The sequence below is a fragment of the Rhinolophus sinicus genome, chromosome 7, assembly GCF_057876585.1.
Source record: "Rhinolophus sinicus isolate RSI-liver-muscle chromosome 7, RSI-T2T, whole genome shotgun sequence".
NCBI lineage: Eukaryota > Metazoa > Chordata > Mammalia > Chiroptera > Rhinolophidae > Rhinolophus > Rhinolophus sinicus.
In genome coordinates, this window is record NC_142507.1 from 21,131,229 (window position 1) to 21,147,881 (window position 16,653).

The 16,653-nt window shown below is 35.0% G+C and overlaps 1 protein-coding gene across 1 annotated transcript in view; it reads left to right on the plus strand.

The window, feature by feature from the left end:
• The window catches only part of LOC109434256 (short-chain dehydrogenase/reductase family 16C member 6-like), a 29,596-nt gene extending 13,225 nt beyond the window's left edge, over positions 1–16,371 (plus strand). The window contains exons 4-7 of the mRNA XM_088799424.1: positions 462–561; positions 1,005–1,149; positions 12,231–12,356; positions 13,636–16,371. Coding sequence (XP_088655550.1) covers positions 462–561; positions 1,005–1,149; positions 12,231–12,356; positions 13,636–13,765 — 501 coding nt within the window. The 3' untranslated portion in view covers positions 13,766–16,371. The remainder of the gene's footprint in view (positions 1–461; positions 562–1,004; positions 1,150–12,230; positions 12,357–13,635) is intronic.
• The last annotated feature ends 282 nt before the right edge of the window (positions 16,372–16,653 follow it).

Below are 16,653 nucleotides of genomic sequence, written 5' to 3' on the forward strand. Positions count from 1 at the left end.
TGTGTTGAAATTCACCTTTCCTTGATCAGTTTTTCCTACTCTGCCAATCCATTGGTGTGAGGAGGAACTTTGTTTTTGGTAAAGCCAGGAAGGTGAATGTAATTAAATTTTAATACAAATTGCTGAAAACTACAAGGAAGAACTCAGCATACTAGAAAAACTAAATTTTAAATATTTTTTAACAAGCTATAAATGTTGATTCAATTCAATTGGTACAGTTAATTTTAAAGGAAAAACAAGTCAAATAGTATTTCTTATAGATTAATATATAATAAATTTTAAGATCCTTGAGAATAGTGACTACATGGTACCAGTGACTATTTTGTACTGCCACAGATTTTAACACATCATAAGTGTTAAATAACTATTTATTAAATGAAACTAAAATTCATTAAATACTTACTGAGCAAATAAAATAACAAATGAATGATATATTGACACAGTGTATTTATATCTCCCAGACTTGTAAGGCCTTCCTTCCTGCCATGATGAAAGCTAACCATGGTCACTTGGTCTGTATTTCAAGTGTAGCAGGACAAATTGGTATTAATGGACTAACAGGTGAGTACTTTACTGCCATGTGCCTTTATATTGTCAATCCATGATACCCAGAAATTAGGACTCTTCCAAGGTATAGAAACATTTCCTGCAACAAGGGGAAATTTCTGGTATATTTGGATCTATTTTTAACACCAGCATTCCTTTCCATTTCCTTATTTAAAATGGTAGTGGTAAGAGGAGATATTCTCTTTTTTAAAAACAAAGAGAAGAATGTACCTCTTGGTTCATTAGTCTCCTTGGGTTAAGAGAAACTGAAATAATTTCCATCTTGTTGTTGAGTATATAATGTGGAGATACAGGAGCAGAGTGGTCACAAAAATGACTTTAATGGTGATGCTTTATGCTCAAAGATAGATCAGAGAAAAGGGAATTTCAATTTTCAAAATAATTCCAAAAATTAACTTGTCAAATTCTATTACTAGCAGTTCTTCACTTTGTTTCAGATTATTGTTCAAGCAAATTTGCAGCTTTTGGTTTTGCTGAGTCTCTCTTCCTTGAATTAAAACTGATACAGAAAAGTAAAATTAAAACCACCATTGTTTGTCCATATTTCATCAAAACTGGGATGTTTGATGGTGCTACAACCAAGTAAGTGAATCTTATAGTAATCTTTGCTTATAATAATCTTCTAATATATGTCAATTGTCATCTTTTTGTTTTGAAGTTTTGAAATATGGACAGTAAAACAAAAGAAATAATTTGAATGCCTAATTTAGTAAAAGAAAAATATTCAATATGAATTAAGTTAAATAATTTATTCAATTATGGATAATAATATGGTTATAAAGTTTATGGTATGGTGAAAACTTAAACCTAAATTGCTAATCAGAATATTACAATATAACAGAAACATGTAGTGAGAAGTTATTAAAATATATAGCATTGTAGTATTGAAAAGATTATTTATTTCCTAACAAGTATACTGAAGTAAAAATAATCCAAAAGATAAAATATTTTGTAAGATTGATTTATATATGTGGAGAAGTACTGGGGGAGGTATTTTGATATAAAGGTTACATTTGGCAGAACAGTCCAAACGAGGAAGCAAATGAAGTATGGGGGCTTTTACACAAAAGAGCCAATCAGTAGACTGTATTGAAAAGTATAAATATGTGTTAGCCATTACAATTGCTAAAAAAGGGATGGATATGATACAAATGACATGAATCAGCAATATTTGTAGGGAAGAGGCAGACAACAAAAAGGATGACTAGAAAGCAATAAGGCTATTTAGAGTCTAGTGAAACTATAAATTAAATAGAAAGTATTAAAACAGGAGGTGAAGAGTTGACAGACTATAGGGGGGAATATCTCTTACAAAGAGACATCTATTTAGCTGGTCAAAATTAGCAAAGACAATCATTCAAAATCTTTGAAGATTGATCAAAGGCATGAAACAGATTGAGAAGTATTATTCAAGAAAATCTATGGAAATTTAGTAAGAACACTGGGAGGCAATGGCACTGGGGCTAGGGACTGCACCTACCCACCCACAGTTCTGCCTTGTAGAATAACTGTTTCAGTGGGCTTGGCAACCAAGTAGCAGTAGCCATCTTCCCCAGCTCCCTGGGGTAAAAGAGCTATTCTGGTTAGTTTGACAGCAAGTGAACATCTGAAGATCCCATTTTCTGTGGAAGGCCGATATTGAGTGGATAGACTCAGCCAGACAATATTTGTCCCTCCACCCCCAATTCCCACTAGGTAGGAAAGATCTGGGGAGAGGCTGTTGGTAAAGAGAGCAGTTCTTCTTTGCAGAACAGCTCTTTATTGTTGGAGAGCCACACGAGTAATTTCAGTAGTCAAATCGCAGGTCCCAAATCTCCTATCTTCTTAAAGTAGAAGACTTAATTTAGGTAGACTCACCAGACAGTAAATATTGGCAGATCCCAACCTTCAATGCTCTGCATTGTGGAAAATACACACAGCAACCGGGTGGTGACACTACTTCCTGCCAACCCTCAGATCCTGCTCAATAGAGATAATTCAGTGAAGAGTGAGTTTCTCATCATACCCAACTCCTATTTTATAACACAAAGGTTCTGCCAGGCGAGGGTCAAAGTCAGCCTCACAGACTGGGATCTCTCTGTCTCTGCTATGGGACCTAACTTAAAGTGCATAAGACCAAAAGTCAGAGCATTATCAAGAAAATAGTGCCATCAGCTAGCAAATTGTAGAGGTTAAGAGCTGGGTGTGATACAAATAGAAGCAGACAAGCTAGAAACTTAAGAAAAAGAAACAGTCAAAAATTGCCTGGCTAAAATCACAGTTATACCTAACAGTCAGGAAGAGTTGTATTTATGCCCAAGATGGCATCTTCCAAGGACTGACACCCAAAGCTACACATTGCAGGACTTCATTGAACTAGTCCAGTCAATAAATAAATAAACAAGCAAACAACTCTAACAACAAGCCCTATGGAAGACTATTATTCCGAATTGCCACAGTATTATCTAAAATGTCTACTTTTTAACAAAAAAAAAGTATAAGATATGCAAAGACACAGGGAAGTGTGCCATACAGAGGAAAAAAATGTAGCAACGGAAATTACTTTGAAGGGGACCCAGACGTTGGATTTAGCAGAGAAACTTCAAAGCAGCTATCATCAGTACATTCAAAGATCTAAAAGAATCCATATTTTTAAAATGGCAAAAATCGTATGACAATGTTTCATCAACTATCAATAGATAGATAGAAATTATTTTTGGAATAAAAAAGAACCCAATGTAAATTGGACAGTGGAAAAGAAACAATGTAAATTTGGGACGGGAAAAGAAAAATAACTGAAAAGTGAACAGAGACTAAGAGAAATTTGGGACACCATTATTCATATCACATGAACAGGAGAGTAACAGAAAGAAATGAGAGAAAGAACAAAAAATATATATTCAAAGAAATAATGGCTGAAAACGTCCCAAATTTAATGGAAAAAAAATTAGTTTATATGTTCAGAAAGCTAACTTTACTCCAACTAGGATAAACATAAGGGGTAAATACTCAGACACAATGTATATTCAAAACGTTGAAAAATGAAAACAAAAAGAAAATCTTGAAGAGGAAAAATGACTCATTATGTACAGGGAGTCCAAATACAATTAATAGCTGATTTCTCAACAGAAGCAATAAAAGCCAAAAAATGATATATTCTAATATATTCTAAGTGCTGAAAGAAAAAAATTGAGAATCTTATATCCAGCAAAACTGTTTCAAAAAATTAAGGCAAAACAAGTACAAAATGAACTCAAAAATTAAGGGAAAACAAAAACTGAAAGAATTTGCTGCTAGCATTTCACCTTACAAGAAATACTACAAGGGCCGGCCCGGTGGCTTAGGCGGTTGGAGCTCCGTGCTGTGCTCCTAACTCCGAAGGCTGCCGGTTCAATTCCCACATGGGCCAGTGGGCTTTCAACCACAAGGTTGCCGGTTCAACTCCTCAAGTCCCGCAAGGGATGGTGGGCTCCGCCCCCTGCAACTAAGATTGAACAAGGCACCTTGAGCTGAGCTGCCTCCCAGATGGCTCAGTTGGTTGGCGCGCAGGCTGTCAACCACAAGGTTGCCAGTTCAATTCCACGAGTTCCACAAGGGATCGTGGGCTGCGCCCCCTGCAACTAGCAACAGCAACTGGACCTGGAGCTGAGCTGCGTCCTCCACGACTAAGACTGAAAGGACAACAACTTGAAGCTGAATGGCACCCTCCACAACTAAGATTGAAGGGACAGCTTGACTTGGAAAAAAGTCCTGGAAGTACATACTGTTCCCCAATAAAGTACTGTTCCCCCTTCCTAATAAAATCTTAAAAAAAAAAAAAAAAAAAAAGAAAGAAAGAAAAAGAAAAGAAAAGAAATACTACAAGAAATTCTTTAGGCTGAAAGTAAGTGACACCAGAGAATAATTTGAATCCACATGAAGAAAAACAAAGAATGCCAGTAAAGGTAATAAAGCAGGTAATTTTAAAAAGATAGCATAAATGCGTATTTCTTCCCTTTTTTAACTGATTTTAAAATCGAATATATAAACAATATGGACATAATAGTATTATTAGGCCTATATCATATAGAAATGTAATCTTTTTAACAATAAGATCACAAAGGAGAAGGTGGGGACAAAACTGTAATGGAGTAAGGAAATGACACCAGATGGTAACTGAAATCCACAGGAAGAAATAAAGAGAATCAAAAATGGAGAAGATTGATATAACAAAGCCTATAAATATAAAGGGTGCCCAAAAAATGTACACATTTTAAGAAAGGAAAAAACCTATTAAAATTGTAATACTCAATATATACTAATAACAAAAGATGAATACAAATCACATTTGACTTCTGCAATTACAAGGGGTGCTCAAATGGTTACCATCAGCGTCCAGGCACCTCCGATTATGGTAAACTACTGCTTCTGCAACATTGACCAACATGTCCACTTGTATACATTTTTTTGACACCCCGGTATATAATTTTTCTCCTTTCTTCTCTCAGCTTCTTTAAAACATAAAATTTATAAAGTAATAATTACAATGTATTGTTGGGTTTATGACATATATACATAATATGTATAAGAGTAACACAAAAGTGGGAGAGATAATATAGCTCGTAGCAAAGAAGTAAAGTAAATACAGTAAAGTTTTTTGTATCTCACTGGTATTTAAGTAGTATAAATCTGAAGTAGATTCTGATAGGTTATTTATGCTCTAGAAAAACCTCTAAGAAAATAACTCAAAAAGTATAGTTTAAAAATCGGGGCCGGCCCGGTGGCTCAGGCGGTTGGAGCTCCATGCTCCTACTCCGAAGGCTGCTGGTTCGATTCCCACATGGGCCAGTGGGCTCTCAACCACAAGGTTGCCAGTTTGACTCCTGCAAGGGATGGTGGGCTGCACCCCCTGAACTAGCAATGGCAACTGAACCTGGAGCTGAGCTGCACCCTCCACAACTAAGACTGAAAAAGGACAACAACTTGACTTGGAAAAAAGTCCTGGAAGTACACACTGTTCCCCAATAAAGTCCTGTTACCCTTCCCCAATAAAATCTTTGGGGGGAAAAAAGAAAAATAATAAAAAATAAATAAAATCCCCTATTCTAAAAAAAAAAAAAAAATCATTAAAGGATGTCCTATGATCAAGAGTGCATAGAACACTAGAACACTATGAATAGACAAAATAGACACCTACAGAACATTCCACCTAACAACAGTAGAATTCACCTTCTTCCCACATACACATACAATATTCTCCAGGACAGACTATATTCCAGGACATAAAACAACCATCAATAAACTTGAAAGGAATGAAATCGTACAAAGCATGTTCTCTGACCAAAATGTGATGAAATTGGAAATCAACACCAGAAGAAATTTTGAGATTTATAAATATGTGGAAATACAAGATAGCAAAACTTATGGGATGCAGCTAAAGCAATGCTTAGAAGGAAATTTATAGCTGTAAATGACTACATTAAAAAAAAGAAGGAAAACCTTGAATGATAACTAATATTCCACCTTAATAAACTATAAAACATAAAACCATATTAAATCCAAAGTAAGCAGAAATAATAAAATTTGTAGCAGAAATAAATGAAATAGAGAATAAGAAACTAGAGAAAGTCAATGAAACCAAAAGTTCGTTCTTTGAAAAGATCAACAAAATTAATGAAATAGATTGACTGACCAAAGAAAAAGAGAAAAGATTCAAAGCACTAAAATCAGGAATAAAAGAAGGGTCATCACTTCTGACAGAAAGAAAAAGAAATCATAAGAAAATACTAAGTACAACCACACGAAAACAAATTAGATAACTCAGATGAAATAGACAAATTCCTAAAGAGACACAAACTAACAAACCTGACTCAAGAGGAAATAAAAAATACCAAATTGAGTTAAATAAGAGATTGAATTAGTAATCTAAAAACTTTCCACAGGGAAAATCCCAGGTCAAGATGGCTTCACTAGTGAATTCTATCAAACATTTAAATAAGAATTAATACCAAACTTTCAAAAACTCTTCCAAAAATAAAAAAAGGACTTAACACTTCCCAATTTACTTCCCAATTCACTCTATGACGCTAGTATCACCTTGATACTAAAAATCAAGCAGCATCACATGAAAATAAAACTAAAGATCAATGCCCCTTATGAATATAAATACAAATATCCTCAACAAAATACTAGAAACTGAATCCAGCAACATATAATAATGATAATACACCATAACCAAGTGGAATTTATCCTGAGAATGCAAGATTGGGTTAACATGAAAATAATTTAATGTAACACATCACATCAATAGAATAAACGATAAATGCTACATGATCACCTCAATAGACACAGAAAAGGCATATGACAATCTAACACTTACATGACAAAAACACCCAAAAAAAATAGGAATAGAGGGAACTTCTACAACCTGACAAGCAGCATCAAAAAAAAAAAAAAAAAAAAAAAAAAACCTACAGCTAACATCATGCTTAGTAATAAAAGACTGAATGTTTTTACCCGAAGATGAAGAACAAGACAAGGATGTCTGTTTTCAACATTCTGATTCAATTCCTGTTTACAGGACAATTGGGCAAGAATGTGAAAAAAATAGGTATCCAGATTAGAAAGGAAGAAGTAAAACTACCTTTATTCTCAAATGACATGATCTTGTATTTATAGAATATCCTAAGGAATACATACATGTACAGGGAAATTATTAGATCAAAGAAATCAATTGCACAAGTTTGCAAGAAATATACAAGATCAATATCCAAAAGAATAATTTTCTTTCTGTATACTTGCAACAATCTAAAAATGAAATTAACAAAATAATTCCATCCACAATAGCATCAAAAATAATAAAATACTTAGTAATAAATTTAACAAGAAAGGTACAAAACATACTCTGACAGTTACAAAACATCTTTGAAAGATATTAAAGAAGACTTAAATAAATGGAAATATATCTCACGTTCATAGATTGGAAGACTTACTGTCATTAAGATGCCAATACTCTCCAAATTAATCTACAAATACAATGGAATTACTATCAGAATCCCAGATGCTTTTTATGCAGGAATGGATGAGCTGATTCTAAAACTTATTTGTAAATGTAAGGGAACCGAAAAAGCTAAAACCATCTTGAAAAAGAAGAAGAAAGTTGGAGTGAATCAGACTTCCCAATATCAAAACTTACCACAAAGCTACACTAATCAAAATAGTGTGATACTGGGCTAAGAATATATAGATGAATGGAATAGAACTGAGAGTCTAGAAATAAACCATTATAATCATGCTCAATTTATTTTCAATAAAGATGCCAGAACAATTCAATGAGGAAATAATAGTCTTTTTTTAAAAAAATGGTTCTGAGACAACTGGACAGCCAGATACGAAAGAGTAAAGTTTGATCCCTACTTCCCACAATATAGAAAAATTAATCCAAAATACATCACAGACCTATATGTAAGAGATAAAACCAAAAAAACAAAACAAAAACAAAAACAAAAAAAAAGTGCAAATCTTTGTGCCCTTGGATTAGACAATAATTTATTAGCTGTGACACCAAAATACAAGAAACAACAGAAGTTAAGTAAATTGGACTTCATCAAAACATAAAAAGTTGTGCTTCAAAGGACATGAAGAAAGTGAAAATACAATTCACAGAATGATAGAAAATTTTTGCTATTCATATGGTTGATAAGGAACTTGTATCCAGAATGTACTAGGCGGTCTTTACAACTCAACAATAAAAAGACAAACAACCCAATTTAAAAATTGGCAAAAGATCTAAGTAGACATTTCTCCAAAGAAGACATACAAATAATCAATATACCATTAAAAAATGTTCAACATCATTAGTCATTAGGGAAATTTAAATCAAAGCCATAATGAAAAACCATTTCATACTACGATGGCTATACTCAAATAGACAGATAATAAATGTTGATGAGAATATGAAGAAATTGGAATCCTCATATATTGCTAGCGGGGTTGTAAAATGGTGCAGCTACTTTGGAAAACAGTTGGGCAGTTCCTCAAAAATATAGTGTTACCATATTTCCATTCCTAGATCTATATATCCAAGAGAAATGAAAACATATACCCACACAAAAACTTGTACACAAATGTTCATAGCAGCATTCTTCATAATATTAAAAAAGTGGAAATAACTCAAATGTCCATCAATTGCTGAATGGATAAACAAATGTGGTATAACCATACAAGGAAATATTATTCAGCCATAACAAAAAAATGAGGTACTACTAAAAGTAGAACACTCACACATTGCTGGTTGGATTATAAATTGGTACAGGTGCTTTGGGAAATAGTTTGACAGTTCTTCAGATGTTACGCAGGGAGTTATCACATGGCCCAGCAATTCCACTCCTAGGTATATACCCAGGAGAAATGAAAACATACATGCTTACAAAAACTTATATGCAAATGTTCATACCACATTATTCATAACAGCAAAAAAGTGGAAACAATCCAAATGTCCATAAACTAATGAACGGATAACCAAAATGTGGCATATCCATACAGTGAACTATTACATGTGATGCAGTAATGCCTCAAAAATCAATGAAAGTATTTATGAGAAGCAATTGACTATGTGGAATTTATAATATTTTTTTACTTATAAATCATATGTGTATGGTGTAGGATAGGGGTCCAGTTTCATTCTCTTCATGAGACTGTACAGTTTTCCCAACACTATTTATTGAAGAAACTATCCTTTCTGCATTGTATATTTTTGGCACCTTTGTTGTAAATTAATTGACCATATATGTACAGGTTTATTTATGGATTCTCTATTCCACTGATTTTTGTCTGTTTTTATGCAAGAACTATATGGTTTTGATTACTATAGCTTTGTAATATAGTTTAAAATCATAAAGTGTGGTGCCTCCAGCTTTCTTCTTCTTTCTCAAGATTGCTTTGTTATTTGGTGTCTTTTGTGGTTCCATACAAATGTTAGGATTCTTTGTTCTATTTCTGTGAAAAATACCATTTGCAATTTTGATAGGTATTACACTGAGTCTATAACTGGTTTTGGGTAATATGGACATTTTAACAATATGAAGTCTTCCAGTCCATGAGCACAGAATATCTTTCCATATACTTATGTCTTCTTTGATTTATTTCATCACTATCTTATTGTTTTTAGTGTACCAATCTTTCACTTCCTTGGATAAATTTATTCCTAGGTAGTTTATTCTTTTTAATGCAATTATAAATAGGACTGTTTTCTTAGTTTCTTAGTTTTTAGTAACAATGATGTATATAGATAATATCTTTCCAGCCTTATTGAGATATATTATATATATGATGTGTATATATATAATAGATATATAACATTGTGTAAGTTTAAGATGTATGTATTGATGCATCTATATACTGCAATATATTACCACCATAGCTGAGCTAACACCTCCATCCTATCACATAATTGCCATTTCCTTTTTTTCTTTTTTTTAAGATTTTATTGGGGAAGGGGAACAGGACTTTATTGGGGAACAGTGTGTACTTCTGGGATTTTTCCAAGTCAAGTTGTTGTCCTTTCAGTCTTAGTTGTAGAGGGCACAGCTCAGCTCCAGGTCCAGTTGCCTTTTTTAGCTGCAGGGGGTGCAGCCCACCATCGCTTGCGGGAGTTGAGTCGAACTGGCAACCTTGTGGTTGAGAGCCCGAGCTCCAACCAACTGAGCCATCTGGCCACCTGGGAGCTGAACGGCAGCTCATTGACTTCATTCTAGTTGAGGATAGCACAGCTCGCTGGCCCATGTGGGAATCTAACCAGCAGCCCCGTTGCCCAGAGCTCGCACTCTAACCAACTGAGCCACCTGTCTGACCCCGCCATTTCTTTTTTGTGGTGAGAACATTTAAGATCTACTCCCTTAGCAACATTAAAGTATATAAGCACAATATTAGCTATAATCACTATGTTGTACTAATATTAGATACCCAGAACTTGTTAATCTTATACTGGAAGTCTGTATCTCCCCATTTCCCCCACCCCCCAACCCCTGGCAACCACCGTTCTATTCTGTTTCTCTGAATTTGCCATTTTTAGATTCCACATATATGAGTTATATCATACAGTATTCACCTTTGTCTGATTATTTCAACTTTGCATATTGCCCTCAAGTTTCATCCAAATTGTCACAAACGGCAGGATTTCCTTTTTTTTCCATGGCTGAATAATATTCTGCACTTTCTCTATCCATGCATCAGTTGATGGACACTTATGCTCTTTCTTTATCTTGGGTATTGTGAATAGAGCTGCAATGAGTACAGTCATCTCTACAAGATCCTGATTTCAGTTCCTTTGGATATATACCTAGAAGTGAGATTCCTGGATCATATGGCAGTTCTAGTTTTAATTTTTTGAGGAACCTCCATATGGTTTTCCATAGTGGCTGTACCAATTTGCACTAAACAGTGCACAAGTGTTCCCTTTTATCCACACCCTCGCCAATACTTATTGCTTGTCTTCTGGATGGTAGCCATTTTAACAGGTGTGAGGTGATAACTCAGTGTGGTTTTGCTTTGCATTTCCCTAATGATTAGTGAAACTGAGCACCTTTTTATGTACTTGTTAATCATTTTTATTTTTCTTTGGAAAAGTGTCTTTTAATAAATGGTGGAGCCCTTTAGGACACAGTTCTAAGGAACTTTTAGGAGTACAAAATACAAAGACTACCAACATTCAATTATGGGAATTGATCTGATTTCAAGAATCAGCTGAGATAAACAGAATTTCTTGAGTAGGTGTGATTCAAATAATAGAGAAGCATGATATAAAAGTATAAAATGTCAAAGTAATGCCTTATAGGAGCTTTATCGATATGCTCATCCCATTTCAACTCCCACTGATTTCACAAACATCTAATTCATTTTTTTTTTTTTTAACAGGACTTTTATTAGGGAACAGTGTGTACTTCCAGGACTTTTTTCCAAGTCAAATTGTCCTTTCAATCTTAGTTGTGGAGGGTGCTGTTCAGCTTCAAGTTGTTGTCCTTTTAGTCTTAGTTGTGGAGGGTGCAGCTCAGCTCCAGGTCCAGTTGCCATTTTTCTAGTTGCAGGGGGTGCAGCCCACCATCCCTTGCTGGAGTCGAACTGGCAACTTTGTGGTTGAGAGTCGAACTGGCAACTTTGTGGTTGAGAGCCCACTGGCCCATGTGGGAATTGAACTGGCAGCCTTCGGAGTTAGGAGCTCGGAGCTCCAACCACCTGAGCCACCAGGCCGGCCCCCAAACATCTAATTCTGCTTACTATTTAACAATGGTCTGCCTAAAATAAAGCCATATTACACATGCTCAAGATATTATTTTGGTAAAATACTGTTTTTTGCAAGTTTGCTTTTTAATAGTACACACTTACTTGATGTTTGAGATGGAGAGAAGAAAAATGAAAAAAAAAATCTAAAAGCAGTTCCTTCCATATGTCCAGACCATCACATAGCAGAAAATCAGTAAAGGCAGGGAATTCACTCTAGGAAATAAAATGTATTAGCACTGTCCCAATATTGGTCATAAGAGAAAATATAAGGCAGTTCTTAATACTTACATTTTGTTTGGATATTTATAACTATTAATTCCATATCTGAAAGTTAATGATTAGTGTTCATGATGACAACAAAAAATACCAGTCTGGGGAAAAAAAAAGTACCACTCTGACAATGTAACTCTTTCTTTTTATTCCAGATATCCATTTCTGTTGCCTCTACTGGAGCAGGAGTATGTGGCCCAGAAAATTGTAAATGCTATTTTAGAGGAACAACTTTACTTAGTAATGCCCAAATTTATGTATTTTGCATTTCTCCTTAAACAGTAAGTTAATAATGACCTCTCTATCATTTTGGTTAATTGTGAACAAACTGTCCCATCACTGTTACCTCTTTTGCCAGAAAGTAACTTCATTTTTTTTTTTAAATGGTAAAAGGAAGAACTTCAATAGCACAAGGAAAATTTACTAGACTACAGCTAGCTGTGTCTTGGTTTTTCCAGACACTAAGAAAATTAGGCCTCACAGAGCACAAATTATTTACTTCAAGAGAAACAGTTATTGTTGTTGTTATTATTATTATTATTATTATTATTATTGGCGAACTCTTTTAGTTTGACTAATCTACAATTCTATTTTGAAAAATAGAGGGGTAAAAACTGAGTGTGTCACCAGAAAAATTAAAAAGTTACTTGCCAAGTCAAAAACACAACCAGTGATTCACTATTATAAAATTATGTTATTAATAAATCTAGTACTTTACTATTTATACCTGATTCAACATACTTTCCTGCCATGTTGGGTTTATTCATGCGTTCACTGGACATGTATGCACACAGGAAGCCCTAAGATGGCACTTTCTATTCATCCTGGCTTAAGAGCTGCCCTAAGCATCTACATCAAAGTCCTGGATGTTCCATCCCATCTCTCCTGTCCCTGCCTTTTGCAGTACTCATTACCCCTATGAATGTGTGTATAACATCTGTCTTCCTTGCTAGATTGCATGCTCCAGGAGCACAGGGCCCACTTTCTGCACTGTTGCTGGTTATATGCTCCAGACTTAGTACAGTACCTAACACAGAATATTCGCGCAATAAATATTGGCTAAGTTAAATTAGGTTGAGCAGAACTGAGCTGATCTAAGCAGAACTAAGCTAAAGGTACAGTTCTTCCATCTTCACGGAACCTGAGCGATGGTTCTCAACCTCAGGTATGCATTGGAGTCACCTGCGGAACATTTAACCCTGATGCCTGGGCCCACTCCTGAGAAATTCTGCTTTAGTCGGTCTGGTTTTCTTTCTCATTTTTGCTACCATTTGTTAGTCTAGTAAATAAGGATGTACATAGTCTTTCCACAAAATTCAGTGTGTATAATATATGGATAAGTTGTGGCCCGAGCATTGGGAGTTTTCCAAGCTCCCTGGATGTCCGATGCCACACAGTGTAGGTGACACAGCATTTCTTTGTTCATCCCTCTCATTTAGTGACATGTACACGGCATGAATCAGGGCATCACACTTTGTGTACTTGGAAAGTAATCTTTGCGAAGAAGTCTCTTTGACTCCTCTTAAAGTATTATGATTTTTTTTCTCTGTTTTTCTCTAGAATGGTGTCTCCAAACATGATGATTGCCCTTGCAGAGTACCTTGGAGTGGATACTTGCATGGCTTCTTTCAAAGGAAGACAGAAAGCAATTGAAATTGAGACTGAAACTAAGGAGGAATACAAAAGCTGAAGCCTCAAATATATTAATAAATTAAAGTGTTGTAAGGATACACCATTTGGAACTCCTTCTAGTGCTTAAATCATTCCAGTGTACCAAGGATTATTAAGGCATTCAAAAGTGCCAACCTTATGGCCAGGACATGGTTTACACACTGGTAATTTTTCCATCTGTTCAAATTATGTATAGTTTTTCCTATCATTTTTTAGTTTGGTAAATAAGGACATCATAGCCATTCCAATGAATATATTTATAAAAACATATTAATACAAATTGACCCTAAGTAATTTTTAAAGATAATATATGATACTTTTAGAAAAGGAATAAATAAGAGTATAAATAACTACCCTCTAAATCAGTGTTTTAGGCTGATAATTTGTTTTTTTTTTTAAGATTTTTATTGGGGAAGGGGAACAAAACTTTATTTGGGAACAATGTGTACTTCCAGGACTTTTTTCCAAGTCAAGTTGTTGTGCTTTCAGTCTTAGTTGTGGAGGGCACAGCTCAGCTCCAGGTCCAGGTGCCGTTGTTAGTTGCAGGGGGTGAGCCCACCAACCCTTGCGGGAGTCGAACTGGCAACCTTGTGGTTGAGAGCCCACTAGCCCATGTGGGAATCGAACTGGCAGCCTTCGGAGTTAGGAGAACAGAGCTCCAACCGCCTGAGCCACCGGGCCGGTCCGTAGGCTGATAATTTTTTGACATCAGATTTTAAAAAACATATTAGTTTTGTAATTAAGGACAACAATGTTCATCTCACAAAGTGAAGGCTTATTTGTATTGCCTATCAATTCCTACTGGAGTTAGATGATCATATCAAATTCCGCTTATTCAATAAAATAAATCCATAACTAATCAGGTTTGCATCTAAATGTACCAAACAACTCATAACTTCTTTACAACATAAGAAACAAATAAAAGTACAGATTAGACTTTTATATACTACTGGTTTGAAATGGAAACTTATTTTCATAATTAATTAATGTTCTTAACATCGATGTACTGGAATACACAAATATAAACTCCCCCCTTAAAAAAAAAAAAAGTGTTATACTCATTTGAATGCACGATACATACCAGCCATTTTGCAAGCATTCCTAACAATGAATTTGGAATTCACTGGGTTTGGAATGTTCCTGAATTCCTGGGTGTGGAATGGTTCTTTAGCTGCAATCACTAAAACCATCAATCTGACTGTGCCTCACTCAACCAGGTTTAAGAGCTAGTGAGTTAATGGTAAAACATAAAAAAAAAATACATTTTCAAGTAAATTGAAATATGTGTTCTATTAACCAAAGAGTGCACATTCAATACATAAGATCTATCCCATTATTTGGGATATAATTTTATATTCACGCAAAGAAAGCATAATTTTATTTAAGATGAACTAGAGAAAAATTTTTAAAGAGAGGAATAAACACTCCAAAATGTAATTATTTTTTAAGGAAATGAGTTATCTTTTAACACTTTTGTTAATACAAACTTTATAAAACTTTGATACCTCCTTGGCTTCTTAAACCAAATATTCAAAGATTTAAATTTTCTTTAATGCTTCAGGAGCATTAACATATTTTTGTCTGAGTTGACACCCAGCAGTGGTTTCTCAGGGGTCACTTATCACTAAGTAAACTGGTCCATACCCCCTTACCTGGATATCAAAAGATCTGTCAGCTTTCACTTCACTCAAGAATGTAACCTGCTAACTTGCAAGTTTGGCCCGTCTTATTTATCAATTGTCTAGCCTAAGGGGTCTTTTATTCATTCACTTACTGTTCATTCAACACACATTTCCTGCATGCCTACTATTTATGACACTAGAAATATAGTGGTGAATAAGACAGTCAGTAAATAAGGTTCAAGATCTTTGTGACAGCTATGAGCCACAAAGGAGATTTGGTTTGGTTTGGTTTGGTTTTGCCTATTTCATGATTAATATTGGTGGAAGTCTGGCTTCTCATCTATTAAGTTTACAACATTTTAAGTCTGCATAGCTTGCTCCTCTGTTATCTTTCCTTCGTATTTACGTATTGTGGTTAAAGAGCTAAAAAAACATTTTGCTTTTCTGCAAGATAATTTTCTGTTAGGTTAACTTCCAAGCTCTGTTCCCCTCGTAACCTGATAAGAGTCAAATGTCAAATGTGTTTCTAAGCAACACTGCTTATGAGAAAAAGAATCACTGATTGGTAATCTGCATCAGACTAGAGGAGTTATAAATGAATTACAAATACTTGATGCGGAAGGACGCCATACTTTGGGCTTCCCTGAGCTAGGGGATTTTGGTAACTGGGATCTTGAAGTCTATGCCCATGGAGTTGTGGACTCTGTGGGGCATGAGGCTTTTAAGCAGGTCCCTCACTTGCCCTATGTGCATCTCCTGGCACTGGAACTGGCATCTCTGCATGTCTGTTGAGTGCTGCATGGACTCTTGCAAGGCATACCCCCACACAGGCAAAAAGAGTAACTCTCACTGCATCTCACACTCTCTGAGTTGACTCCTGTCCATGGCTGTCTTCTGAATCTGAATACTGAGTTGTACCTAAAGACTTCCCTGTGGGCATTTCTCTTTCTCTTCCTATTAGGCTATCTTTGAACTTTTATAATATTATAATACCTATTATAATATATAATAGCTATCCATGTAACTGTGTTTCAAATCTTCACATATAGTCATGAACTCTGTCCAATAAAAGCAACAAGACTGAATTGTGTTTGAAATTTAGTCATGTCTATTATTTTTTTCCCACCAAGTTTTTTAAAAAGCACCCCGGTTACCATAGCACTTTATATATGAAATCTCACCTTACCTGCTCACTGTACTTAAAACACTACACAGCCATGTCGGTGTGGGAAAGTGAAGATTCATTTTTGCAACAGAATAATATTGTAATTGGTAGATACTCTCA